This window comes from Pygoscelis adeliae, unplaced genomic scaffold, assembly GCF_000699105.1.
Source record: "Pygoscelis adeliae isolate BGI_AS28 unplaced genomic scaffold, ASM69910v1 Scaffold208, whole genome shotgun sequence".
In the NCBI taxonomy this organism is placed as follows: Eukaryota; Metazoa; Chordata; class Aves; order Sphenisciformes; family Spheniscidae; genus Pygoscelis; species Pygoscelis adeliae.
In genome coordinates this window covers 1,630,538-1,658,375 of record NW_008825290.1, presented here as the reverse complement: position 1 = coordinate 1,658,375, position 27,838 = coordinate 1,630,538, and the positions used below count along the sequence as shown (strand labels likewise).

The following is a 27,838-nucleotide window of genomic DNA, read 5'->3' as shown; positions in this document are numbered from 1 at the left end:
TAACAGAGAGAAGATGCTACCACCAGCCTTTTGCCCTTCACCAGAGCAGCCAAATATCTCCTTATCCAACCTCTCCCCTCCAGCCACCTCCATGTGCCCCGGTCCAGCTACTGCCCTGCTCATCCTCCTCACGGGAGCACAGCGCTCGGTTTTACACCATCCTGCGACTCTCTGAGGCAAGCCCAGGCTTTGCTGACCCAGAGCTACAGCACTTTCAGCAGAAGGATATGGAAGCCGTTCTCTCCAATCATTCTGAAGTCGTCTAACAAACAGACGATGTTTTCTCCTGCCTGGTCCTTCTTCTTCATACTGCTCACCTGAGGGGGAGGATTCCAAGAAAGCTGCAATTAGACATATATATGCACAAGGACATTTTGCACCTGTTTTATCCCTTTCTACAGACTTTCTCTTCCAGGAGCTGGGCACTTCATGACAAATCCCAGGAAAACAGCATCAGGAAAACCAGACACCAAGCACACAAGCAGAGTCTGTTACCAAGGAATGAGTTTCTCTATGTTGTCTAGCTCTTGACCAGGTGGGACCATCACCCTCACAGTGTCCAAATAACTCAAACCGATCCTGCTAATAGTGTTTAGCACACTTCCCGCTGCTTATTCTATCCCATGCAGGCCCAGAAAGCACTCCTGCTTGTGCTGGAAGGGGATTCCCGCCAAGCTCCCTGCTCCAGAAGCAATGGCTGTCCATTTCCTTCACCCTTCTGCAGCCTCTGCTCCTTGTCCTCAGAGCAGGGATGGCCCTGTCCCTCCCCTGCTGAAAGTAGCAGGCTGGGACGTGGCCTTTTAAAACCCACACCTTCCCTTCAGCAATTTCTCGCAAGGGGCTAAAGAGAGGCAGAGACCTTGTGGTTGTCTTTGGCCACTTGAAGGCTACCTGTCCTACCGGGGTAGAGAGCAGCTTCCATGTCTGGAGGAACGAAGCAAAGTAGGTCTCTTTGGGCCGAAAAAGGGTTGGCAAATACTGCAGAGATCTATCCGATACGGAGTGGTGGCAGAGGGCGTGAACACAGATCTTTTGTACAAGAACCAGGGGGCATCAAACCTAGCACTTGGGAGGTTCAAAAACAAAGCAGAGGAGATGGGTCTTCATGCAGCACATGGGTAATTGGTGGCAGTCCTTGTCACGGGGGGCTGCGGATGCAGAAGCATGCAGGTCTTCTGAAGGTAAAGTCATTGAGAATTACTGCCCACACAGACCTCACCCTTGGCCCAAGAAATCTCCAGCTGGAAAGTGCTGTAGGCCAGGGGAGCATTCAGTGGGAGCAGCACCTGGTGCTTAGCTTGTCCGTATACCTGTCTGAATATCTGCTGCTGGCCCAGGGTGCTGGGCTGGGTGAATCCCTGGTCTGCCCAAGCACGGGTGCTACGGTACCCCCAGCTCTTGCAGCAGCCCTGTACACCTGCGCGGCAAGGTGTGTCAGGAGTTTGCTCCCACAGAGCACTGATCCTGGTACAGCGATTCATAATTTTTTTTCTTTTCACAGCCATAACTGTCGGGATTTTGGTTTGGCATGTTGTGCAGCTGCCAGATCCGCCTGCACCAGCGCCAGGAGGTTTGTGCTGGCACGACAGAGGTGAGCAGCCGTGGAAGCAGGGGAGACCAGGTCACCTCTCCTGGCAGCTCTGCAGGCACCCACCACCTTGTGCTGGCGGAACAGACCTGGGAACCAGCTATATTCTGCTGAATGGAAGGTTTGTCTTTCAGAGCGAATTAGTAATAAATTAAGAGTAAGGCTCGGTCTATATGCAGGATTGTGCTGATGTGTAGAAAAGCAGCCCTCTGATTACATTAAATGAATGCCACTTGGTACTTCCTCTTGCATCACGAAGTCTGGCTCACGTCCCTTTGGATAGGGCCTACAGATGCACCTACAGGTGCAAACTAAACCTTTCTCAAACCTGTTGGATAAAGGCCTCAGAGTAATTTGAAATGCAAAATTTAATGGATTTTACTCCTCTAAAGCTGATGTAACTTTGTATTTAGGCAAACTCGATGAACTGTAACCACGAGCTTTCTAGAACTAGCAGGTCAAGCCACCTTCAAAGGCAACTAGCTGAGACCCAGATACAGGCACCTAATTACCACATCCATTAGCAAAGGCAGGAGGAAGCTTTCTGACTTCAGAGGTTTATTTTACTTTTGCTACATCCTGCTTTATTTTTTGCAGATATTTCCTTTGACTTCCGTATCAGTGTTGTGATAGAGCAATGCCCTCTGAGCGGGGAACGACACAAATACAGTGGACACACTCCCATCTCCTACTTAAGAACATTACCACTTTTTTCTGTTGGTTATCCTCCTTATCTTTCTGCAGGTTCCTCTAACTTACTGGATTTTGGTCTCAGCTGAAAGAAATGGGCTGACAGGGCAAGTGGGACACAGCCAGCATGTCCCAGAATGACAGTAGGAAGGAAAAGGTGCCCGTTTCAGAGGCCAGTGCTGAGCCAAGGCGATTTCCATGAATTATCTAACTTTTTTTTGTTTTCTGTTCCCCACCTAGCTCCTCAGACTGAGACCTGGAGGGAGAAGGGATGATGAGGCTGATACTCAGGCCTGAACGCAGTGGCCATCCCTGCGGAGCAAAGCACAGAGCCCCAGAATATACATACGCAGCGGAGGAGAGCGACCTCGTCCTGGGCAGCCTCAGCAAAGCCTTCCCTGCTTTTCAGGACCTTCACAGCTACGTGTTTCTTCCTCCTGGGAAATGAATCACAGCTTCCAGCCAACGCATGCCAGTGTGGCCCTAACCAGCAGCACCCTTCTCCCAGTCACCCAGCCCTGGGTTCCGTGGGTGGGTGCTGCCCTCCTGCAACCAGCCTTGCCCTTGGTCTGCAGCATGCCAGGCCCGTGGGCATCCCTCCTGGTGAAGCTGCCGGCATCTGGCAGCACAGCTGCCCCAGGGACCAGCAAGGGGCTGGAGAGAAAAAGGCAGAGCATGGACACTGCAGGGTCTAAACGAGAAGAGCGAATGCAGAGCAAGGGCTGATCCCACCTCATTTATGTTCTTTAGTTTCCGGGGACCAGCTCTGCTCATTGTACCCCACCAATCTCGCTGCCAGGATTGCCCTGTGCTTGGGGGATGCCGACGTGCTCCCAGGCAGGCAGCTGCGCTCTGCTGCTTCTGTGAGAGGGGCAGGTCCTGCCCAGGAGATCAGCCACCCCTTCCCACCTCCCCGAAAGCTGGTCAGCCCCTCACCTCATGTCCTGGCACAGCCAGACGGTGGCAAAGGCGCCGTGGCCCAGCTTGCACAGAGCCTGGTATCGCGTGTTGAACACCTCTCCTTCCCGCACGGGGTGGTGGCCTCCTGTGGGCACCATCGCCAAGAGACATTACTGACATCTCTAAGTGCTTTCAGACTGACAGAGCAGCTGAGGACAGCCATCCTCCCGGAGGAACGGCTGGACAGGTCCCAGTGGCCTCCTCTAGCCTGGGAACAGCCTGGCACGATCTTGGCTCTGGAGCCACACGCCCGAGGACTGACCTGTGCGCTGGGCTGCCGGCACCTCCTCCTGCACCCGCTCCTCCATGGCCCAGCGGCGCAGCAGATCCTGGCACGAGGGACAGAGGCAGTGGGGAACCGGGTTGTGGGGCACAGGTGGTGCGACCTTCAGCGTATTACTCCTTTAAAGAGAGTTGGAGAGCTGCAGGGCAGCTGTACCTCTGCTGCATGCCATGCACATTGACTCCCTCTTCTACCCCTGCTCTCCCCTTGCCCCCTTCCTTCCCATCTGCTTCATCAGCCCCTGGAGTTGGGCTGTTACAAACGCTTTTGGCACTTCACGGAGCCAGGGATTATTTTAAGAGTTCAGAAGAGTAAAGCTGGCAGGCTGGGGCTGGGCAGGGATCATGGTGCTGTGCGGCCAGGCCAGGGCCAGGGCCAGGTGGGAGTCTCAGGTTTCCCTGTGCCTCGTGTGGATTTTCAGGGGCTTAGTGGGGACTGTGGGATCCCCTCCCGTGGCCGCAGCCGGGGAAAGCACCCGCTCCCTATCCCCGTCCCGGCTGAGGAGGGGACACGTCTGGGCAGGAGGAGCCTCACACTCCGGACGGGTGTGAAGTAGAGCCTGTGTTTTAGGAACTGCAGCGCTGCACATCTGTCCACAGCCCAGCTCCGGGCCAGAGCATGGGTTTACCACTGACCATCCCGTGACAGCCCTGGAGAGGGAGGCGGTTCCCAGGGTTTGTTACTATGACAGCCCAAGGTACAAACACCGAGTCAGTGCAGACAGACTGATGCAACTGCTGTCCCCCCGCCCCACAGCACTGGTGTAGGATTGGCTTCAGCACCGGTCACCTGAAATAGCAGCCCAGAACCCGTGTTGCTAATGGAAATGTAGATGTAAGCTGCGGTAGCTGGGGTACTCCCAAGCCAGCCTTTCATAATTTGGAAACGTCACTTGCTGTATGGCCAAAGCTTCAGGCGAACACGCATTGCCAGAGCTCGTGACAAGTCATCATAATCCCAGTAGACCATTAGCACGGGTAGAAATATTGACCTTTAAATCCTTCAAATCAGGTCGCTAAAGCTAAGAGCTCATCTGCACTGGAGGGTTTTCAGAAATAGTTATAGTGGGCTGGTGGTGGTGGTGGTGGCAGCGGGACCCACGTGACAGGGAATTGTTCTGGGACGGTAACACCTTCCAGGTGCTGAGACAGAGGTGTGACTTCCTCAAAAGACAAAGGTTTCTTTCCACGTGCTGATGCTCCTCCCAGCACAGCAGCCAGAGATGCAGCCTGCCTTTGGGCAGCGAGGAAGCTCCCAGCACATTTCTAATTAAGGGTCAGACTGAGCTCGAGACTCTGATCCTGTCAGGGACAACCCAAATTGCCAGAGCTCACGTTGCTCCATTCACAGCAGTCTCAAAGGAGCTCAAAATCCCTCCCCCTCCTCATATTTTTACACCTCTAACCGTGGCATTTAAGCTATTCAGAATCAGTCTCTTTTAGGCATAAACCTCCAGGATGCTGCATATCCATATGGCCACTCTTTTCAGCAAATGCTTACTAATGTCTTAGCTATGAAACAGAGGTGAAATCAAAATTTTCCTATTTGTGCACCAACTGAGCATATCGGTAACCTTGCAAGCTGCTGTGCCACCAGAATCTACCCAAACCCTCTTCACTCACTTCATTAGGACAGCAGGGGCTGATCCTAAAGCCAGCCAACAGCCTTAAAGATTTTATGATGTCTCTCACCATTCACCTGCCAAAGGAAAATTCGAGCATGTGGGGATGGGATTTCAACAGCATCTTCCCTAGGTGGATTGTTACGGCAGCAGGAGACCTCGGTGGGAAAGAGCTGTCACCATGACCCAGTGGTTAGGACCCACAGACTGACTCAGAGTGTAAAACGCATCCCAGCGCTACGGCTGATGGAGCTTTTGGGCAGCTCACCGGGCCCTGGTGTCCTCCTCGCCACGGAGGCGAGGCAAGTCCGTCCTTCAGCGTGCGAGACTTTACCTCCATCCACTCTCGCTACGTGGATACGCTGGTAAAGGATGAGGAGCGTTGCTATGCAACTCGGTATAGGAGAGTGAAACGTACTTTTCTAAGCTTTGTGATAAAGGCTGATCCATGCTTTAAAGTCCTTCATTGCTTGATATCTTTATGTTAAAAACAACTGTTATTTTGCTTTTGCATTCAAAGCTACGTTGTGCTGAACCTACTAGCTTGCTGCAGGCCTGGACCGGGTCAGAGAACTTCAGCCCAAAAACATACTGGTCCTGGCTGGTCTGCGAGAGCCACGTGCAGGGAGCGGTGCTTCGCCTCTGGCCTGGACAACTCTACCTGACCTGGACGGAACGGCCTAAGGAGCTGCCCACCACCAGTCATGCCTTACAATGCCTGGACCTCTGGAGTCGCAGCGCTCACCAGAGCAATACACACCTTCATCTTCTGCACGAACACAGACCTGGCAAGCCCTTGCTGAGCACAGCATCCCTGCAAGTCGCGACATGCAGCATAAAAGCAGCCCCATCGGCACGTGGGGCTCCAAGCCCCAGGGGCCCTGCGCAGACTTACCGTGCAGCAGCTCGCAGGCAGGGCACGCCACTCCGTTCGTCATCTGGCTCATTCTGGAGCTCCCCAAAGTGAGATACCAGCTGGTCCTGCTCTCCTTTTAGTCTGCGCTGCCCGGGAGGGGTGTCCTTGAGCAGACCAAACTCTTCTGCATCGTTGGATGGATGTGGTGAGGAGCGGGGCAGGGTATCGGATCACAGCACTGTTTCTGGGAACAACCTTGGCTTCGGGATAGCAGGAGACCTAGGACAGCTGCGGTGGATTCACTTTACTGCTGGCTTCTCCCTGCCTCCCCCCGGCTTCCCTGGCAGCAGGTCTGTCAGCCTACTACTGCTCCACAGTCTCCACAGCAACTATTTATAGAGGGAAATTCACAGCTCTACTGAGATGGAGAGAGAGAAATCCTTCCCCTCTGCTCCGCCGTCCCCAGACCCAGAAACCGCGGGGCTGCCTGGCACTTCCCACTGCTCCCGGCAGCGTGTTGGCAGGACTTTTGGCCCAGCCGCGCTGCTGTGGCACCGTCTCCTGTCTCTGCCTGGCACAGTAGTCCCCGACCTGTGCCTGGCAGAGGGGACAGGCTCCCCAGGCCCACCCGTGTGCCACGCTGCCCGACCTGAGGCAACCCAGCTGGGTCCCCCAGCAGTACCCGCACGCAGCCAGACACAATCGCAGCGCGGTGCTGGTGACCACAGAGCCCACGCTTCCCCCGTTCCCTTTTCGTGGCGAGTAACCACGACAGCAGCATCCTCCCTGCAGCCCCGCTCGCCCGGCCGCCCTGCCCCACCGAGGTGGGACCCGAGCATCCCAGCACCCACGCGACACCGAGGAGCAAATGGCCACACGCAGTAAAAATCGCACTTTTTTTCCCCACTGCCACATGCTGCAGCCTTGCACCAGAGCTGGGCATGGCCCGGCCTCCCCCTGGCTGGGGCCCTGGTGTTGTACAGCTCAGGTTTCCTCGCTGAGGCTGCACAGCCCGAGCCCCAGCCCTGAAGCAAAGGGTTAATGCTGCCTAGCAGAAGCTCTGCTGCAGATCCAGGCTGCCAAAACGAGGTCGGGGCCTCCCTGAGCGCTTCTCCCCCTTGCCTGTGCCCCTCTCCTCTCACCTGCCTTCCCCACGCTAAAAATAACAAGGGAGGGGGCAGAGGCTGCACCAGGCTGGGCGCTGAGGGAGTGCCGGGGCAGCACCTAACCCCTAAAAGGCCAGCAAGATGGAAAGGAGGGCCTAAAGCAGTGACATTAGGGGGGGGGGGGGGGGGGGGGGGGCAGAGGGAAAGGCAGGATACATGGGCCAGGAGCCAGCTTTACCTCTAGGAAGAACTGTGCAATTAGTTTAAGAGTGAAGTTGTTTTGCTAATTTAGGAACACTGGTTCCCGCCTCACGCTGGTGGACAACGGCAACCAACATAAACTGCACCTTGAGCAACCCCCTCCCCGCTTACCAAACCACAGCCGGAGCTGCGAGGTGCCACACGCCCCCGCTCCCCGGCTCCCGCGGCAGGAGCCCGAAACTCATCTGCGGAGGGAGGTTCCCCGCTCCTGCGGCTGGGATGGTATTCGGGCTCTGGAAACTGCTGAAGTGCCACGATGTAGGAGCCGTCAGTGGAAGGCGGCACAAGGTTATCTCGAAGAAATGCAGCTGATATCTCGCAGGCTATGGAGGGGGGCAGGAGGGAAGAGCCCCACGCTCCTGGCACGGCTCCCAGGTCCTGGGGCTCGGGAGAACACCGTTTCCACTTGGGAGGAAAAAGAGGTGGATAGATTCTGGGCAACTGCATTATCGTGCAACACAAGCGTGACACGCAGGTTGTATATTAAAATTTATTGAATTATTGTGTAAGAATTCTCTTTATTAAAATCATTTGGACTCTAAACTGATTATTTACAGACAAAACCTCTTATATCACCAATAGATTCCTACATCTCAGAACAATATCTACAAACAGTTATTACACTATGTAACAAAATTCAGATTTTTTTCAAGCTTTTTATATTAATTATTAATTCCAATTTGAGAAAGACAGTACCTCGGGTGCTCTGAGCAGAACTCAAGGTGTGGCAGGGCATAAACGCAGGTCAGGCCATATCGTAACAGACAGAGACACCAAGTCGCAAGGCTGGGAGAGGGCAGAGTCACCAGGACAGAGGACTGGGAGAAAGACCGTTAGAGCAAACACACTGGGTGTTCCGGAAACCAAAAGAATCATCCCGACAAGAAAGGCACCAAAAAAGCAGCATCTCGCTGCAATCGGGGCACACCCTGAAAAAGAAATGGCATTCCACCGAGGCAGCAGCATCTGAGAACCCTCTTATTTTAATTAAAAAAAAAATTAGCCATCACTTCTACCAGAGGGGAAAAAAAAAAAAAAAAGAGCTTCCAGGTACAGCCTAAATTCGCCACCAGAGAGATGAAAGCAAGCGCGCTCACATCTACATCGCGTGGGTGCCAGCTACTCTTAGTTGTGCCAACAGGAGAGACATTCAAATACACTAACGGATATTTATCTTAATAGTGATCGGTTCTCGGCGTTTCATCCAGACCACGGTGAAAGCAAGTTTCTTTCTCTGACCGCAGTACTAAATAAATCTTAATGCCTGCCATTCAAGAACATCATCTTTCTGAGAATACGATTAAAGCGGCGACATCCCCTTGCAGCACTTGCGTCTTGCAGAAGGGGAACGGTCGCTGTGGCAGGGCACTCTCAGCTGGTGCCCACAGAACTTGCTACCTGTAAGAAAACGGGAACATCCAGAGAGGATTCTCCGTCCTTGAGAAGGAACATCCGTCTCCGGAGCGTCTGACAAGCTGGTCATGTAATCAGGCAGAGACTGGAAGAAACTTGGAAGGATCAAGAGAAATAAATAAGTCAGTCTTCCCTGCAGTAGGGAATTTCATAATAAAACCTGTTTTGTGCAAATTTAAATGCAACAGAACGCTGTCGTAGTAACGGATTTTGCCATAGGAGAGGGGCATGGACGGAGAGAAGAGGGCCATGCCTAAACACCCAAGTTGATCCCAGCGAGGGGCCTTCAGTGCGTGTCCGCAGGGGAGGAGGAGGAGGAGGTGTATCTAGAACACCGAGGACAGATGGATGGGAAGAGGTGGGCACTACCAGCTTTCCACCCTCACTGCACGTGCGCTGGGCAGTGCCTCCTGTCCAGCTACGCAAGGACAAGCTCAACATGTTAAATAAGTCTATCACCTATGTTTAGCTCTATTTTTAAGTCTTGATTATTGCTCTAATGAAAGCAGACTTTCACAGACACACTCAGAGAAAGCAGATCATTTCCAACATCCAGGAGCGCTAGTGAGAAGCAGAGAGGGTGTGGAGCCCACTTACCCCACGGCCTGAGTCAGCCACCTGGGCAGGGGCTGCGCTCTCAGCAGAGACACCTGGACTCCCGTCACTACGATTCCAGGAGAGCCACCAAGTCCTCCTCCCTTTGCCGATGTGAGGTGGATCCAGAACTAAGCCCCAAGCCACCCTGTTCCGGGAAAGCACAGAGATAATTCTGCAAAAATAGGGGCAGACATTAACAGTCTGCAGAGCCGTAAATCCAGCAGGAGCCTGTGGCTCCTGGCAGACACTCAGCAAGCTGGAGAGGCCGCAAACTACGCCCCGCTGCCTGGGGCAGAAAGTCCATCCGTCAACGCACAAGGGGACGACGCTACTCTGCCACTATGCCCGCACCTGCCTCAAACCAAGGAATCGCCTCCTGCAGTTCCAAAGGGAATGGGCTTTGCTAATGTGCACTGTATCTGCTTTTTTCCCCATCTGCCAGTCCTTTCCTCCACCCAGCTTTTTTTGGGCTGGTTTAATCAGATTTGGTCGAGACAGAGGTGTCAGAGATGCTAAGACCCATTGTGGAAATGGGTCGTCAGGCAGGAGCAAGACCCAAACTGGTGCCCACCTGGGGGAAGAGAGGCAAACTCTGTGCCCCGTGCCCCTGCTCCCCCTTTCTGCCTGGCAGGAGCCAGCCAGCTCGCCTGCTGCTCTGTACAGCAGGACAGGAGCAGGAGGTGGCACAGGGATGTTGGCCGTACTCTGGGCACACAGAGTACCTGGGAATACTGCTGAGAGAGGGTCACAGGAGAGAGCTGGCTTTGTAGGAAGGGAAGCCAGCATTAGCTTGTTGTTATATTGCTCAGAGAACAGTTTTGCAACTGCGCAGCACTCGCACAAAGCCACAGGGCTGATCTGACAGGCCTGGAATTATGCAATGTAAAGAGAGGTAGGGACATGATCCTGCCCTGTTTTAGCTCTGGTCCCTCCTGGCCTGCACAATCACCACCTCAGGGATGTGACAAAGGAGTCAGACCTGTCTACCTGCCCCAGGCACGCAGGACATCAGCGTGGAATTAGCAGCAGGGGGTGAAAACGAGTAGGGCACCCTTATAAATAGGAACTCGCTCCCAGAAGGGCAGAGTGCTCTGTTCACAGGGCGCAGGAACTGAGAAGGGAGCAGCGAGGAGCTGCCCAGTGACAGCTGGCAGCTAACAGTGCTTGTGCCTGCTCCAGCCTCTCCTTCCTCGCACGAATCGCTCCCGTTTGCAGGACACCTGACACTCCTTGGGAACGACGCAGTTGTGCTTCACGGCTTCCTTGAGTTCACAGCTCACCAAATAACCCTTCTATGTGCCACAACAGGAGAGTTTGGGAAGTGAAACTGCGAGTAAGGTGTAAGGCAAGCCTAACAGAAGAGCACACAGCTAAGCCTTGAACTGAGCTGCGGGGAAAAGCAAGCTGCTGTTACGACAATGGAGACATCTACGAGTTATCCCTGCAGACAAAGCAGTGGAGAAAACTTTGCTCCAGTGCTGACAGACGTTTGTCAGTAGAAGTGCACAGAGATACTTCTCCAAGAAAAGCTTTGTCTCAAAGCCACAAAATTAAACATTCTCCTTTAGCATTTAAATACATTAACTTTCTGAGGGTATTTACAAGTCCAGTTCAGAGCAGCAGAACAGCCAGACACCGGAGGAAGGGGAGGTGGCACAAGGCATTTGTTGTGCTTTTCCAAAGAGCAGGGCAACCTCTGACCACAAGGAACCAGGAAGACGGATCCCGAGCTGGGTCAGTGGAGACTGAGGCGAGCCAGGCAGCGACTCTCACATGCTGAATTTGTCCTGAGGGAAAGGGTGAGGGGGTGCTGTCCATTTACAGTAGGCCCCTGGGCAAGCGCGCATGCTGGTGAGCACGTTACATCCAAGCAGGTGTCGCGCACGAGCTGTCAGAGACCAGAACACTGGGGAGCAAGAGACCTTCGCCATCAGACGCTCTCCTTTCTACGTCCAACATCCGGAACCAGTGGGGACATTGCTGTGAGGAAGTTTCTCAGGTGGGACACTGCAGGAGTGCTCGCTAGCCGGGGACAGAGCTTAGCACGGCTGTCAGCCTGGGGAAAGCTTCCTGCATCCCCGCTGAAGTGAGCGGCTGCAGTAGGGGAGTCTCCCAGCACTGGCAAGGGCATCCGTGCAAGGCCGAGGACTCCACAGACACGGTGCTCGGTGGTGTCACCTGGCTCTTCAACAACGTTGTTTGGAAACTTGGCACATTCATGTGACATCTGTAGGAAGGAGCTGTGTGGTCCCCCTGACAGTCTGCCAGAGGAAAACCAAAGTTTGGTTTTTTTTGTTTTGCTTTTAAAAAGAAAAAACTGTAAAAAAATATTCTCTGAGATGCAAGGACGCTTGTACTTTGTACTGCCTTGGCCATCCCCATTCATGTCACCCGCGGGTTCCTGGGAGAGTCTGGTTCCAATGGCAGCAGGACACCCTGTGTATAGCTAGGACGAGCACTGTCCCCGTTCAGCCGGGGGAGAGCAGTCTGTCTGCGCCTGTCACAAATCTGTGACTTTATTCTCCACAGCTGCTGCGATCTGTTGTAGTCTATATCCGAGCTGCATCTTCTGTGCCGTTGGGTCTTCTTCCAAGGCAGTAATGATCTGCAACGAGACAGAGCTCACTGGCAGCCTTTCTCCAGCACGCAACACTGTCAACCAGCTCAACTCCATGCACAGCGGAGAGCCCCAAGCTGGAATCCAGCGTGCTCAAGACTAGAGTGGGTATGTAGTAATTCTTCTCAAATTAACCGCAAAATAAGTATTCTAGATTTGTCCTAGTAACTTATAAACTTCATAGTGCAAAAAGAATGCTAAACTTCTCACCTGAAAATGTTATCTTTAGTAAGTGAATCTGGACTAACTGCATTTCATTTTTAAGTAGAATATTTGGATACCGGAGTCAAAAAAAAAAGCGTACGTGAAATCCCAACAGCCTCCAAGTTAGAGACAAGTCCTTTTTTGTGATTTCCTCCCTCCCTCTTTGATAAGAATAAAGCAAACTTATGACATGAAAGTTACACGTGCCAGTGAAACAATACACAGCGTTGTAATGGTCTGGCTGCTCTTAATTATTAATTTTTAGATTTTTCTTGATTGGACAGTAAAAGGAGAAGGGCATGTTCATATCTGCTGGAAACACACACTCACCTGGTCATAGTACTTATTGATGTATTTGTACAATTCATGTAGAGCCACCAGGGAATTGAGGTCACCTGAGTAATTCTGAATAAGAGAGGAAGTTAGACAAAACCGTGAGACACCTAACAATTGTTCTTCCAAATTCTGCATCCTCACAACTCATTAGGAAATGTGCCTGTTGCACAAAGCAACAGGAAAGGGAATTCACCAACGGTTCCTAGCAAAGGAAAAACCACACGTACTCCTTGTCCTGAATCCTTGACTACGCTTCTCTCTTCAGTGCTAGCTGGGCAGACCCCCGCCCTCCCCGTGGTGCCACAAAGCAGAGCAGCCACTGGGAACGGTCAGTATTTCTGAGTGGAACTGCACACTCAGCTGGAATATCCCACCTTTGCATTACTAACTTTCTGTTAGACGCACAGGTGAGGGGCCAGGGCGACTTCTGAAATAAATAATTTTATTTACCCGTGATAGCTCAGCCAGGGCAGAGTTCATCTCCTGGTCACTGGCAGAGATGGTCTGACGAATGTCCGCGTAATACCTATAGAGTGGTACACAGGCAATTATAGTTCCTCCTACCTCCTTCCTACTGCTTAAACCACGACTCCTCACATTCATTGCTTACCTTTCCACCATCTGCTTGTAGCGAGGAATGTCCCGGGCATAGAGCAGCTTATTGATCGGAGAGTCCTTGAACATGCAAAACCAGAATTGATTACAAAAAGCTCCTTCATCGTGCTGTGGGCTAACCTTAGCAGGTAACACCATCACCGCTATTTTCTGTCCTTCATTCAGGATCGGGGATTTCTGTCCTCTGCATGGAGAGGCACTTCAAACACCAGGCTCCCTTCTAGTAATGCAGTCTGAGGAACCATGAGATGTGTGGGTGAAGGGACTTCTGGGATCCCTAGTCCAGCCTTCCACTTGGAGCTGGGTGATCACCCGTATGAGATCACATTGGCTATGGCTTTGCACAGCTGATTCCAGAAATCCTCCAGAGATCCACCCATCCCATCTCTGGTGACCTGTGCAGGGCTGTTCCACCCTCAGCACAGGGTGCGTAGCGGTGGTAAAAAGTTTTTCAATGGCCAACCTGAATCTTCCAGGATGCATCCTGTGACTTACACTGTCTGCCACATCCAGCTAGAGTTTATTTCTGTCCCTCAAGTAGCTGTAAGCTGTAAATAAAAGCACCCCTCAACTTCTTTTGTACGCCTAACAAAACCCGCTCCTCCTCTTTTCCCAGGAGTCCCCGCTGAGTCGCGCTCCGGTGTTCCAGTGGCACACGGGAGCAAGGAGCGGGCATGGCGTCCCAATGGCACTGCATAGGCGTTATTGCCTTCCTGGGGCAGCACTGCTCAACTGTGCCAACCATGCTCCCTTCTCCCTCTGTACTTACCCGCCCTAACTTATGGTCAGCTATTGTACAGGAGTCCATGAAGGTCTGCGCAATGACCAGGAGCACAGCATCTACGTTATCTGACGTCTGCACATCAAAAACAAACTGGGGATTCTTGATGATGTTGATCCAGAACCGCAGGGGCAGGCTGCAGAGAAGACAGAAGCACAACAGGGTATCAGCAAAGGTAGCAGCTACGGTGCTGAAAGATATCCTGCACATTACTGCATCTCCCAGCTTTGCCCTCCCAGCAAAACCAGCTTTTCACACCACGCACTGCTGCCTTGCACTCCCATTTTGCTCCTCCTCAGCAGGCAAAGGTGGCTGTCACTTTGCAAGTGACCAGCTCTAGACAGCTTAGCAGTGCCTCCTCCGGGGCCCACAGGAACACCATACCTGTTTGTCTTCCAGATATGGATGGTCTCAGGGTCTGCGATCCCATAGTGTATCGCCTGCTCATCCAACAGGTCAAAGAAGTACTTGACTGCCAGAGGGACAGGGCGGTTGGTGCTGAGGATCACCTGGAACAAGTCATCCACAAACTTCTGCAGAGTGCCCTGTGGAGAACCGAGCAGGACAGAGTCAGCGCAGGCAGAGGAGACTGGAGAACCCAGGCCTCAGGCAGATGAGAGGTTACCCTCTGCTGCTGAGCAACCTCCCCTCACTGGTCCGAAGCTACCTCTCCTCCGCTGCAGGGAGCGGCAGCAAAGGAGAAAGGAGGCCCCGGTGGTTTCTGGAACAGAGGCCAGGAAGAAGCTCATGAACAAAGCAAAACACGGAGGGGAATCAGATGTAGTCAGAGCCACTGCAGGTAAAGGGGAAAGCTTGCAACATGATGGAATGGCACTGAACCACAGTGGGGGGGACTGCTGGCTGCCAGCAGCTGTACTCAGTCGGACAGGAACAACGAGAAGGGGTTTGCTCAGCAGCAGGAGGAAGGCTGTCCCTTGAGGAACGGTACTACTGCAAGCAGGGCATTGCTGGGGAACCTGGATGCCAAAAGCTGATCCCTTCTTGAGAACAGAGCAGAGGGACAAGTTCCTGAGTCAAATTTTTAACAATGACACTGGAATAAAGCAAAAAGAAGAATGTGAGCAGGCGCTATGCCTGACTTATGACTGCAGCTGAATCTGTACATGGCTGGTGTGTACTATTAGTATCATCTTGCTGCAGCAGGTAACAGGTCAGTCCTATCTTCTTGGCCCTGGGTGGGGTGGAAGGTGAGCAGACATGGCAGCCCAGTGGACACTGCTGCCAAAGAAACTCTGCTGCGAAGCACAGGGTACCTGCTTTTTTCTGTGGGACACACAAAGACAAACATGGGGTGGACACAGGGATAAAACCGTTTCTCACTCTTCTAGAGGCTCTGCAGAACTTAACCCATTAGTAGGAGAAGTTCAGCACTGCAGGGCTGGGATCGAAGGGAAAACAACCAGCACGTGCATCAACCCAGGCAAAGGGGCTCTTCATCTTCATACACATCCCTGCAATCTGCCAGGGGATATGAAGGAAGACAAGATCCCACGCACAACACAATCTGTGCTTCTTCTCACCTTCATTGAGAGTAGACGTGTCAGATAGATCTCCGGGATTGCCTTGGCTCGCTCCCGATCTCTTAAGCTCCCACGCCGATGCTTGGGAAGCTCTGGCTCTTCTGTTGGTTTTACCAAGTGCCAAAGTTTGATCCCACCTTCATCTGCATCCTCCAGCATTGGTGTTTCTAAAACAAGCAATTGTTTACAGATGAGTGTCAGTTCTCTCACAGTAGAGCTTGGCCAGGTGAGCCCCAAGGAAGCAAGATTTCACAGTATGATAGAAACACAAATGGGAAGGAACCTCTGGAGGCCTCTATCCAGCCTTCTGCACAGAGTACAACTGTTGCTAGCACTACAGCGGGTTGCCTTTGTCCACCCAAAACCTTCAAGGTCTTGGAAACTTCCCCAGAGATCCCCCACCACCCCAGTGGTCTGTTCCAGGGCTGCACCACCCTTTCGCTGAAGAAATTTTTTTCCCACGTCCAATTTGAACCTGTCAAGCTGCAGCCTATGGCTATTGTCCCACGTGCCACAGGAGTATCCATGGAGCTGTTCGCTCTGCCAGGCAGTAAGGTAACTGCCTGGCATCCCATCGCCACCCTCGGGCCATGCTCAGCACCTGAGGGTATTAAGATTCCTACAAGTTGCAGATTGTGCTCTGCCCTAGAGAGTCAGACCTCGAGAATTGTGCTCATCCTGCGTTTTCATGCCCAGCCTGGCTTTCCTCTGCTCTTACACTCTTTTGCTTTTCTCTCATCTCACCTGCCCAAGCTTTCAGTTTCCTGACAATCCTATCAGGGTCCAAATCATCTATCAGCCTTCTATAGCAGCATAAAGCTGGGGCTATGGCAAGAGATATGACCCACTAACTGGCAAGTGCTATGAAATCATTTTATGAGAACAGGACATCAAACTCACTCTCTCCTGGGATGTAATCCTGATTCTCCCTATGGATGTGCTTGGTCAGGCGTGGGACCAGTGCTACTGTTGCTCCGTCAGGCACCTGCACACAAGCAAAAATCAACATTCAAAACAAATGTCACGTTTCTCATCAGCACAACAGGCAAGTGCTTGTAGACCAAAACAGACTATACTATTACTAGAAATAGGGACAGAAACAGGGATTTGGGGGACCATCACTGTCTTTCCTGATGGTGGGAGAATCTTGTTTGTACCAATTAAAAAAACTGATGTGCAAAGTACGATGAAGATGGTAATACTCAGGGATTGAGGTCATTCACATCTAGAAAGTGTTGCAGCAAGGCATGACATATTGGTGCAAGATATGACACATTGGTGCAAGGTAGTTAAAAAAACCCCTTTCCATTGCTAGAAGCTACTTCGCAGATCAGTGCACCATCACCTACTAACTGATTTGGACTGGATCATTAACAGGTCCAGCAGCATCGCCTTCATTGCAACAGCCACCAAGCATGAACTTGTGCGTCTCCTTCCAAGCTCTACACCTGCCCACATCTCAGGTGCAGGTTAAGGAGGGCACTTCGATGCTTGTTGAAGTCAGAGTGCAGGCCACAGCACTGACTTAATTTGATCATGCTGCTGCAAGAAAGCTCCAACCTTTTGACAGTGATCCACCAGGAGCCAGAGCCACAAATAGAGCATGACAGTGTGTAGAAGACGAGAGAGAAGGCAATGGTAGACTGAGTTCTGACCTTGTAATGCTGAAGAGTGTTCAGGCGTTTCCAAGTTCCTTGAACAACAGATGTCACATCCTCATCAGACAGTATCAGATGACCTGCCAGCCCTGATCTCCACTCTACAGCCATTAAAACACAGAAAAATGAAAAGATAAACTGTTAAGCTGAGGCATCTCTGAAGTCTGTTGTGCTTCAACCTGAACTAGTGGAACTCTATGCCAGAGAAAACTAATGCTCAAGCTACATCAGCATCACGGGAGGGCTGGGAGTTCGTCAGCCCAACAGTCAGGGAGTAGGAGAAAGCTCCCATGGGCACACTGTTGTGATGCACGCATCCAAACTATCTGTGTACATAAACACACACAGGATTAATTTTCTGCACGTAAATCCTTTGCAACTACTGGCACTGAGTTTTTTACCCAGTTATCGAATAACAAAATTTTCTTCTGCAGCTTTTGAGAGACCACTTCAGGTTTGACTGTCCTGAATAAAAGGGGCATGATTTGCCAATTCAGTCTATCCACCACCTTGAAGGAAGAGGATTAACAGAAAAGTCTGTAGAGTCTCAGAACTTAAGCCCAGAAAGTCTTTAATGTCAGATATTTTTCTCCATTTAGAAAGGCATTGAGTTGCATATCGGCCTTCTCTCCAACAAGCTGAAGACGTTAAGCTCTTAAACCCTTTCAGGTTTGCTTTCCATCCCCAGGATAATTCAAAGTTCTTTGCACTTGTCCCTGTAATTTCCACATTCTCCTGGAGAGTGAACAGCAAAATCTGGTTCCAGTAGTGGTCCTGCCTCAGAGCACAGCACCTGTGAGATCACTGCCTCGCTTTGACCTGCCGTATCCCTTGTCACACACCCACTGATCCTGGTCAACCTTTGTCCGTGCTGTTTCACAGGCAGCATAATCTGAGCAAGTACCCGTAACAACACAGAGTCCTGCAGTCACAGGACAGTCTCCTAGAGCACAGGGACAGGCGGCCACCTGGCCGCCCAGGTCTCTCATTTGACACTTGCTAAGTTCCTAGGAATTCTGTCAGATTGTGACTCTTCAAGCAGGTGATTCAAACCACAAATATGCACCCGTAGTCCTATTACCTGCTATTCCCCCAGTACCTCCTCATCTATAAATGTCACCACCGTTCAGCAACAGCCAAGGAATGAAGAAGATGGAAAACTGAGTGGCTTCCCTCACTATGCAAGTCCTACCTTTCATTAATGACTGTGGGCAAAATCCTCCCTGACATCCATTACTGAGACACTGCCATTGACTTCACAGGCAGGAAGAGCCAGTCTATGACTACAGCATCTCTGCACTGCACTCAGATTGTCCTCCCCTCCTACACATTCTCCATGCTTTTTTTCCCTGTGTCCCCTTGCCCAAGCCATTGCCATGGGCCAAGGTCTGGCAAAGAACACCATGAAATGGAAGGGGCTGGACCCAATTGCTTCTTTCCCACCCCTACCTCTTGCTGTTAGCCTCTTTCCTGCATCATGCCCTGTTGGGTCCAGCCAGAGTGCAAGATCCTTGGTCAGTGACTCTGCACACTCAGCAGAGAACGACAAACGTCATGCATGCCAGGGTGCTGCGCACAGATAGCAAACGACCACTCTTCCACTTCCTCACTGAGTTTTGGCACCAAGGAGTTCTGCTCACCGAGGTCCAGGGTGTCTGGGTCTGGTCGGTGACAGTATGGCGTCCCTTTATAGATCTGATCTAGGATTTTCTCCTTCACCTGTGTTATGGTGTCACAGTCTAGCACTTTCGCAGAAATCCCTTGGGAGTCCTCCGCCCCTCCTGCAGCAACTCCTGCTTGTGTCAAAGCGTTTAAGGTCTGGGAAAGAAAAGAAAAGGTTGCAGCTACTCAGCTGATAAGATTACATCTGAAACATTTACACCTTTGATATAGTTTGCATTAAGGTGAGTTAACAGCTAGTCCTTTCATTGGAAGAGTTTCAGAAAATAAAACATCACGGATCTGTTCTCAGTCTTGTGTCAAGAGCTGGAAGCAGGTTCAACAGCGCTGGGGAGGGGCTTTCATGTGCCATCAGCAATTTCACCCCCTTATTTGTAGACACAGAGCACAGCACATACACCAGATTACTGTGGTGATGGCTCCTATCAGCCTAGGGCAAAAGTGCCTGATTTAGCAGAGCTCTTGCTCATCTATGGAGTTGGGCTGCTGGGCTAAACCTGGCTCCCAGGAGACAGAGGCAGGATGCTGCACTTCTGCCTCAATAATAGGAGAGACGTTCAGCCCTGTCCCGTCAGAGAGCCCAGAGGGAACAAAAGATTTGGTGCTTACCAGAGTCCGGTACTCCAGGTCCTCTCTCAAAAGGCGGTTGTCATTTAGGGTGTATTTGGCTTTCCCTGTCACCCAGTCGACTGGCCCTTTGTCCACCTGGTGCTTGATTCCTCGAAACAGCATGTAAAGTGGCTCCCCAACAGAGTCCTGACACAGAAAGGAAGGAGTTTCACCTGACAGAAATTCAGCTTCCTCTTCCCAGCAGAGCCCAATGGCTTGGCAATATGGACACCCAAGCAGAGGAGAAGCAGGACTGAGGATACAGCAGCTAAGCCACAGGAGGCACAGACAGAGCCTCTGCCGACAGCTCCTGCTCCATGCACAAGGAAGGTGCACGGGCCAACTACCAGGCGGCTGCACAAGACCGAGGCATTCCTCTGCCTCCGCGTCACTAACCTGAGAGACTCTCCTTGCCACCCCCTCCCCAGGAAAGGAATTCGATCAGAATCTGTCCTCCCCATGAACAGACCATCCTATGGCCAGCGTGTCTCAAGATAAAGGAGCTACACCGAGCCCTCCATGATCTGGTGAAACATCCTGGAAATGCTGAGTGGTATTAATGCTGATTTAAGCATTCCTCCCTCCAGTGAACAGCCCAGCTCTCTCATTCCCCACCCTGAAATACACGATGACTCTGGCACTATTGCAGCTACGAGGGAGGCACAAAGCAAAGCTGTGGCTGTCTCCCCTCTTTTGGCACCTCTACACCACAAAGGGACAAAAAGCTTACCCTCACAAATGCATACAGGCAGATGGACATCCAGTTGGTTAACAGCTTCTCTACCACTGTTTCTGTCCTGAAAGAGAGCATGAGGTTGGTCACAGGAATATGGTGCACAGCAGGGAGGGATTTGGAGATAAAGATCACTCCCCTTGAGAAAAGAGCTCAGTAAATGACGATACAGGATCAAGGGGTGGGGGGGGAGAAGGACTTTAGAGACCGGTAAGGTTAATGCTTTTGATACCACTTATTTGAGGCACTTTTCAGCCTGAAGGAGGCACCAAATTACAGAAGTGGAGAGACAGACAAGCAGGGGACAGAGAAGAAAGCCTTTGGTAGGTCTCAAACAAGGGAAATTTGTGAACAAAACCCAAAAAGATCAGAAGGATGGACCAGACAGGAGGCTAATGGGGATCCAAACACAGGAGACAGTTTAGCTTCCAAACATGGCATGACTGCGAGCCCGGGGACCTCTAAACAGCAAAGTGAGATTAGCAGACGTGGCAGAGCCCTAGTACCTGAACACAGGGAGAGAGTTAACGTACAGCAGCTTCAAAAGAGGAATTTGGGGTGGGCAACTCCAGCTTCCTACTCTTTTCACACCTTTCCTGCTATCTTCCCTGCCAGTTGCTGACTGGGGAGGGGGGTATCGTTGTTACTGCATGTAACATGTATGTATTCATTGTATTATCATTGCCTCCTCCCATTTGATGCGTGTTGTCTGGACACACGCTGGTCTTACAGCTGCAGCCCATGCCATGATGTTATCCTACCCACATGAGTTTCAGAGCTTGCCAGCTGGTCAGAAAGGCTCTGTCCCCTCGGGTACCTAGCAGTGGGACCATGGCTGGCTGGCTGGCTCACCTCCGCAGCATCAACTTGGGGTTCTTGGCCACATATTGCTCCACAAGGTCATTCAGGAGTGTTTTGAGGATGTCAGTGAAGTACTCCAGCTTCCCATGCAGCGACACAGTCAGCAATGATGCCACATAGGCCCGGTCTCTCGGAGAGAAAGTGCGCTGGATTTCCAGAGTGTGGATGAACTGGTGGGGAGAGAGATAAGCCAGTGTGTGAATCTGCTGAAAACAAGGCAGTCACAGCTACCGGCTCTTGGAAGAAGTGCTGCTGCAGGGAGCTATTCAGGAATGAACTTTAACAGACGCTGCCTGCTTCCTGCCACCAGCTGCCAGTGACGTGGCCCTGACCCCACAGCAGGCTGCAGGCAGAGAGGGGGACATTACCTTGGTGAGGAAGAGCTTGCTGTTGAGCAGGTTGGAGAGCTGGACCAAGCCCTGCTCCACAGTTTGCCGCCGGCACTCAGGGATGTCCAGGTCCCTTTGCAGTGGTGACTCACGGTGGCCGGGGAAGAAAATGCGCTCTGCATAGGACTTGTAGTCCAAGAAGGGGATTCCTGTGCCCACAAGGTCACTTGTGAGGTCCATCATCTCAGTCATGAGGTCTGAGGGAAAGGAAATGCCCGTGAGGTTGACTGCATGATCACACAACCGATGGTGCAGAGCATGACGGGAGTGCGGGAACTAGGGCCAGCAGGATGGGACTGAGGAAGGATGTTTCCTGTCGGGAAGAGGTACATTGGGGTCCCATTGCTAGAACATTTAAAACCAGACTAGGCACTGGGAGAAACTGCTTTAGGAAGCTTCCAGCCTTGGGGAGGAACCAGAAGGTGAATTTGGTGATTATTCTCATTTACAGTTGAGGGCTGGCTTCCAGCCTTACAAAGAGGAAGCCACTGTTCAGCACAGATCTGCGGTTACAGGCATTACCTATATCAGAGACAGAGTATGAGATATCTCCCACTCCTCACTGCTTCCCACATTAGTTGGAGATTACAATCTGAGTCACCTGCACAGTTTTAGAGCCGCAGCTCTCCCAACACAAGGGCTCACTGCTGTAAGCAGCTGAAGTACAAGGTTTGCTGGCCCAAAATATGGGGTGTAATTCAACTTGCCCTACACAGACTGGACTAGCTGTCCTTAAGGTCTTTCCAAGTGCGCTGTCTTGACCTTAGCTCTTCATCTGAGTCTGGAGGATGAACTGGAGAATGAGAGGGGTCAGTACAGATCACTGTGCTCTGAATTAAAGAGAAGAATTAAAGATGGAAGAATTTGGCTATCTGTTTCAATGCATTAGCACAGGATAAAGTTATTGCCTGCTCTGAGCTACCCAAACAAGCATGCAGGAGGGGAAAGAGAGGTAGGGCTGAGAGTGGTTCTTCAAGCTTCCCTGAAGCTGCAAGAACCTAGGAGCTCTGTGACTGACCTGTGAATTCCTTTTTGCATCTGTCCCGAACACTTGTTTCCAGATTTTCCAGCTGGATTTGAACTTTCTTGTAATCCCGGAGAGCCTGTTTGCTCTTCCTCCTGCAATAAGAAGCAGAATTGTTCCCAGTGGCCCTAGCCCAGGGATTGTCCTTGTGAACTGTTGTGTTGCTGCCAAAGACTCCAGGGCAATTGGTGTTGAGGTGATTTCTGCTGAACATCTCCTTTACAGGATACCCAACAGTGTTCTGTAAGCTAGATGTGTCTCTTGGAGCACCCGTTAGGTGGGGGCTCTGAATGAACCACAGTGCAGGCTGTGACCAGCAGGTGCAACATGCCTCACACAACCAACACCACCAGGGGCTCAGAATGTGGCACAAAATAAAGAAAACTGGGACCTTGTTTAGGCCCAAGATGTACACGCTTGGCCGCATCCACTGAATAATGTTGTAGAGGAACTTAAAGACCTCATACAATGCCAGAGTTTCTTACCTGTATATAAAGACGATGACCAGAACAATTAGTGCCACAAAGGATGCACCAACACCCAAACCAATCTGTGCCTCCAGCGGGAAGGTGAGCTGGCTTTCTGTGTCATACTGCACTCGGCCCAGGAGGAAGTTCAGGTTTCCCATCTGTACCTGTAAGAAAGCATGTGCCACAACGTAAGCTTAGTGCAGCAAGGGTGCCACAGGGCTTCTCCAGAACGGGTACAGGTGGCATACAGCTCTCTAGCAAAGCTGTCCCACAGCACAACTCCTGAATCCAGCTATACCATTTGCTTTCAGGCACGTAAGAGTAGAGTTGAGAACAAGAACAGCTCCTTGCCACCCCTGGTACCTCCGCTGTCCCCCACCAGGGCTTCTGCCTTTCCTCCACTTCCCATCCCACTCCCTGCCTCCACCACTACTTCTTGCTTGTGCTTCAACAAACAACAGGATTCCTTGCAGTATTGCCGATTCCCTACCGTGAACTCTGGGAGCAAGTCTGTGCCCTCCCGCTTCGTGCGGTGCCGCGGAGCTGGCTGCTCAGAGGGAGGCTCACAGTAGAGGTGATTCCTTGTTAGTGTCTTCACCACACAGATTCCTTCCCCAATCATAGCCATAACTTCATCCTTGGAAATAGCCAGATCTAGATTTTCCCCCTGGAACAGATGTGGAACAGCACATCAAACAGGGGAAAAAACAACTTTGCGTTTCCATGGCTCCAGAGAAGATGGAGACCAACACCATAGGATGAAAGCAGCCTTTTTTCTTCTCTGACTAGGCTTGCATCTGAATTGGCTGCAGAAGTTCATTTTGTAAGCTAAAAAATTCACTTGCATGCGATTTAGATTACAGCTTTAGTACCCATACCATGCTGCATAAGTACAGTTATAAATAGCCTGTCGTCTTAAGGCTCTTCAGCCGCAGCACGACTCAGCTCAACTCTTCACCCTGTATGTATATGCACATACATACACACAATGTGTATGTATTTAAAAAGGTAGTCTCATGTCAGTTAACCTACGCGCTCAGGTGAGTCAATCAATGCCTTTCAAAGGTGTAACACATTTATGCTATTGTTCTTATCTGCTACACAAATCTGCTGTAATTTTTGAGGATTAAGATTTTTTTTTTTTTTTAAATAAAACCATGCTGACTGATGTTAATTACATTTTTATGTTTTAATGCTTTCTAAGCTGAATCCTGCAGCAGCGTTTTCGTGCTTTTGCCCAGAGCTCTGTCAGGGTATCCTGACAGGTCGGTAGATCAACCCCCTTGCTCTTTGAAAGCTTGCATCTTGTTAGTTCTCTTTCAGTCTTCTCAAATTGCCCTACTTCTCCAAGATGCATTCAATACCAATGCAGCAGTCTAGACATTTCTAGACTAGCACATCCTCACAGTTTTTACTCATATGCGAAAAAAGAGCAAGTGGAGAAAGTGCACCTCCAGCTGCGGCCATTAACTTTCTTAATGAGTACTGAACTAGGAAATACCTTTCCATACAAAAGAAATACCTCCAAGATTTTTTTCTTGCATGTATAGAAAAAACATTAGCCACTCTGCCCTTCCATATCATCTTTAAAGAGTGATTTTCCTACCTCCACCTAGTAACAGGTCTTCCCTACTGCCACGGTTCTTTTACTCCTAAGTTACTTCTAGAGGAATCTTAAGAAGTTATGAAAAAGCTGGCAGCTGAGAATAGGATGTGGGGTTTATTTAGGACTAATATCTCATATACAAATAGTTTATTAGGATTAAAAATAAAAAAAAGCACGGAAGTTTCCACAAGCCCTATGAAGCCCTTAACAATGATTTATGGGCTCAAGAGGCTTTTTTGATGCACTCTTTTCCCTCTTCTTATGTACCATTTCTCATAGGTCAAAGTAGACATGCTGTAACAGGTTGTAAGCCTGTCAAATGCTTGGATGCTGCATGACACCAATTTAAAACACTCAGGTTAGAACAAACTTTTTACAAGGAACATTATTTCCAGCTAGTTTTTGTGTTACCTCCACAGAGATGACACTTCCCGGCTTGTGACGATATGGTTTGGCAGGGTCTTCAGCATTCAGTGGTTTTAGGATGGGGTTGACTTCGTAAGAGAAGGGCATGGGATGCAATGAGTTGAAATCAAAGCTCAGATTATCCAGAATAAATTCCAGTTTGATATGGACACTCCGCAACAGCAGGTTAATGGCTGGAGTTTTGCACAGGATCAGGTAGGAGGAGTTAACAAGACATGGTTCTTCAAACTAAATGAGAAAGGCAAAACCACATGTCAGTAGTGAAACACTAATGCTTTTCCTGCAGCTTTGCAATGCTTCCCAACCCTGAGCAATCTGGGGCCAGTCTGCATTCCTCTGATCTGGAGCAATGCCAGAGGAACTCTGCTTAATTGTAGAGGGAAAAATCCAAGATCTGAGGAATTCCCCATGTTCCTCTAAAGAAAGTTTTCATAGCACTGGTTTTGTTGCAAGTACATAGGTCTCAGCAGTGGAAATCAGCTCTGACATTTCTCTGGCAGCAAATTCTGGAGAGGCATCAGCTTTAGATCTCCCTGCTCTGACAGAATGGGACCAAAGACCTTCAACGGAAGGCTGATTTCCTAGCCTGAATGCTTCTGTGAAAGAAGTGTTCCTTTGTCCGGTTGGATGTTTTATACATTTGGTGAAAGTATTAGAGTCAATTTTTTTTTCCTCCCCTACAGCCACAAATGCCTTCCTAAGAACATGGGTAAAAGCAGCTATTATTGATGCATGTGCATCAGGAGCATATTCTCCCAGTTTATGTACAGGAAGCCCTCCATCATTCGCACTAATAACGCAAATCCTTCTTGTACTTTGGCTGCCAAACACCCTCTACCTCTGCAAATTCTGCTGCGTGCTCTGTGACCTCGATGATCACACCAATACCTCTTGTAGTGACCCATCTCGGGATGCTGGCAGCAGGAGAGCAGAAAATGTTGGTGGAACTGGTAATTTCACTGAACTCTGCCTGTTTTTGTATCTCAGTGTGAAAGAGAGCCCAGGGGCTATAGAGATGGGCTGAACTATGCAAAAGGAAGAGTCTGGAGCATGGACATACTGAGCCACACAAGCTCTCTGGCTCAGCTGTAGATTTCTTTACCTCCACACTGCTGCCCTGCTGTTTGTGTCCCACACCACAAGTCCTGCACACCTCTAAGCAGAGGCAGACCCAACTCATGGAAATGTTTCTGAAAGTGCTTAACCTCTCAGTCTGGCAGAGAACACTTCCACTTGGCCAAGACTGTTGGTATGATGCAAGCAGATAACAGCAAGTGGGGGGAAAAGCCCTAGGGACAAGAAGTCCACCTCTCCAGAGCAACACATCAACCCTTATGCACCCTCAGCTCTGCTGAGCACTTTGCCATGCTACCTGCTGGATGCTGCACAGAGCATCCTCAGGGCACTCGGTGTCTGGGATAATTCTGCGCCATCGTCCCAGTCCTCGGCGCCGGCGTTCAGATGGAGAAACTGTAACTCGGATCTTCGGCTTCTGTACAACATCCAAGTTGTATCCGTGAACTCTGAGCACTCTCCCTCCGCTGAAAGAGAAAAGCAGCAGATCTCACCCACCTATTATTCATTAGCTCTGTCTTGCCCATGCTCCCACCCTTCTGCTTATGCTCATTCCCACAAGCCTGGCTTTACTCCAAAGTGCAACTCAACAAACAGGTGCCATTGGTGCTGTAGTACCTGCCTCAGCACACAGCCCTGGGGAAGGTGCACTCAGTCTTTCTACCTGAGGAAGCTTTTAGGTGGCTCTGCAAAAGTGATGTTAGGATCCAGAGTGTATCTGAAGAAGGATCCTTCCAGTCTCCGCTCTTGGTCCCCATATTTGATAGTGACTGGGAGTTCTGCGGACACGTTGCTGGGACTCGTCTGGCATGCCAACTGATCCTCCGTCATCTCAGAGAGGCTTGGAGAGACAGAAGAGAGAACAAGGGATTAACACAGCCACTGCAGAGACAGATTTTACAGTATTAAGCCTTACTCTTTGCAGACAGTCTGCAAACCCCTTCTGTTTTTTTCCTAAATTTAATGCTGAAAGGTCTTGTGCCTTATCTAAGCACAAGCAATAATTGCTGGGCAGTTGTCAGTGAGCAGAACGTGGACAAAAAGCAGGTACAGCCACTGTCCAGACTGAAGAGGCTGGAAGCATGCTACCAAGGCATGTGCACCTTCTCACCAGCAGTGCTGTCAGGTGTACGTGTCCCAGGATGCAAGAGAACAAGCAGCTCTTAGTGTTAGTCTGCAGGAGCCAGCTGCGGTTCCCCATCAGCAAAACCAGAGCTGTCAGGATGGGGTATAGCCCTGTCAAGGGACATGCAGAACAGAGGCCGTGTAGCGCTGTTCACATCCAAGGGAACGTGGGCAGGAAAGTAAGATGGTCGAGGTTGCTGCCATGACCCTCAAGGGGAGGATCTCCTGGAACACAGGTGAGAGCAGAGCTCCCACAGCCCGTGCTAAGGGCTGAGCCAGGCAGCATCACGTCCTGCAGGGCTTTGGGAAGGACTCAGGGCAGTGCACAGCCAGCACATCGGCAGGCTCTGATCTTACATGTGGCAAGGGAGGTCTCCAAGCAGGACACTGATCTCACTAGGATGCCCAGTCAGCAGCTTTGAGCCCAGAAGGGTAAGGCAGGTTCCTCCCGCTTTGGGGCCCTGAGTTGGAATAATGGATTTCAGCTCTGGGTTCTAGAAGAGGGGGGACAAAAAAAAAAGAAGAAAAAAAAGGATGTGAGTGACAAGGACCTCAAAAGATAAGGCAAGGAAAGAAAACAGCAGAACATGTTCAGCGACCTCCGGTGCTCTGAAAATAGAAGCTATAGATCCCAATCACAGGCAGGCCTCAGCTAGGCTCCAGCAGCTACCTTATGGAGCAGAGGGAGGAGGGGTGGGTTCCACCAACAAGAAC

The 27,838-nt window shown here is 50.8% G+C and overlaps 2 protein-coding genes across 4 annotated transcripts in view; both read right to left on the bottom strand.

Moving 5' to 3' along the window:
• LOC103921902 (SRSF protein kinase 3-like) overlaps positions 1 to 6,116 on the bottom strand; it is a 12,393-nt gene extending 6,277 nt beyond the window's left edge. Inside the window, exons 1-5 of the mRNA XM_009329948.1 lie at positions 6,038 to 6,116; positions 3,501 to 3,640; positions 3,215 to 3,323; positions 2,628 to 2,715; positions 213 to 317 (exon numbers count right to left, since the gene is read on the bottom strand). Coding sequence (XP_009328223.1) covers positions 213 to 317; positions 2,628 to 2,715; positions 3,215 to 3,323; positions 3,501 to 3,546 — 348 coding nt within the window. The 5' untranslated portion in view covers positions 3,547 to 3,640; positions 6,038 to 6,116. The remainder of the gene's footprint in view (positions 1 to 212; positions 318 to 2,627; positions 2,716 to 3,214; positions 3,324 to 3,500; positions 3,641 to 6,037) is intronic.
• Positions 6,117 to 11,661: 5,545 nt separating this feature from the next.
• PLXNB1 (plexin B1) overlaps positions 11,662 to 27,838 on the bottom strand; it is a 40,876-nt gene continuing 24,699 nt past the window's right edge. For 2 of the 3 annotated variants that reach the window (XM_009329937.1, XM_009329940.1), the window contains 18 exons: positions 24,911 to 25,153; positions 23,384 to 23,560; positions 22,909 to 23,057; positions 22,418 to 22,518; positions 21,379 to 21,596; positions 21,002 to 21,180; positions 20,147 to 20,213; positions 19,417 to 19,563; positions 18,768 to 18,945; positions 17,125 to 17,228; positions 16,370 to 16,454; positions 15,470 to 15,636; positions 14,313 to 14,473; positions 13,917 to 14,064; positions 13,143 to 13,207; positions 12,983 to 13,058; positions 12,527 to 12,601; positions 11,662 to 11,980 (listed from right to left, as the gene is read on the bottom strand). In XM_009329937.1, the coding sequence (XP_009328212.1) occupies positions 11,876 to 11,980; positions 12,527 to 12,601; positions 12,983 to 13,058; positions 13,143 to 13,207; positions 13,917 to 14,064; positions 14,313 to 14,473; positions 15,470 to 15,636; positions 16,370 to 16,454; positions 17,125 to 17,228; positions 18,768 to 18,945; positions 19,417 to 19,563; positions 20,147 to 20,213; positions 21,002 to 21,180; positions 21,379 to 21,596; positions 22,418 to 22,518; positions 22,909 to 23,057; positions 23,384 to 23,560; positions 24,911 to 25,153 (2,445 nt within the window). In that variant the 3' untranslated portion in view covers positions 11,662 to 11,875. Of the gene's footprint in view, positions 11,981 to 12,526; positions 12,602 to 12,982; positions 13,059 to 13,142; positions 13,208 to 13,916; positions 14,065 to 14,312; positions 14,474 to 15,469; positions 15,637 to 16,369; positions 16,455 to 17,124; positions 17,229 to 18,767; positions 18,946 to 19,416; positions 19,564 to 20,146; positions 20,214 to 21,001; positions 21,181 to 21,378; positions 21,597 to 22,417; positions 22,519 to 22,908; positions 23,058 to 23,383; positions 23,561 to 24,910; positions 25,154 to 26,297; positions 26,467 to 26,663; positions 26,841 to 27,838 lie in introns of all 3 variants that reach the window. The other variant, XM_009329939.1, reaches the window with a different exon arrangement.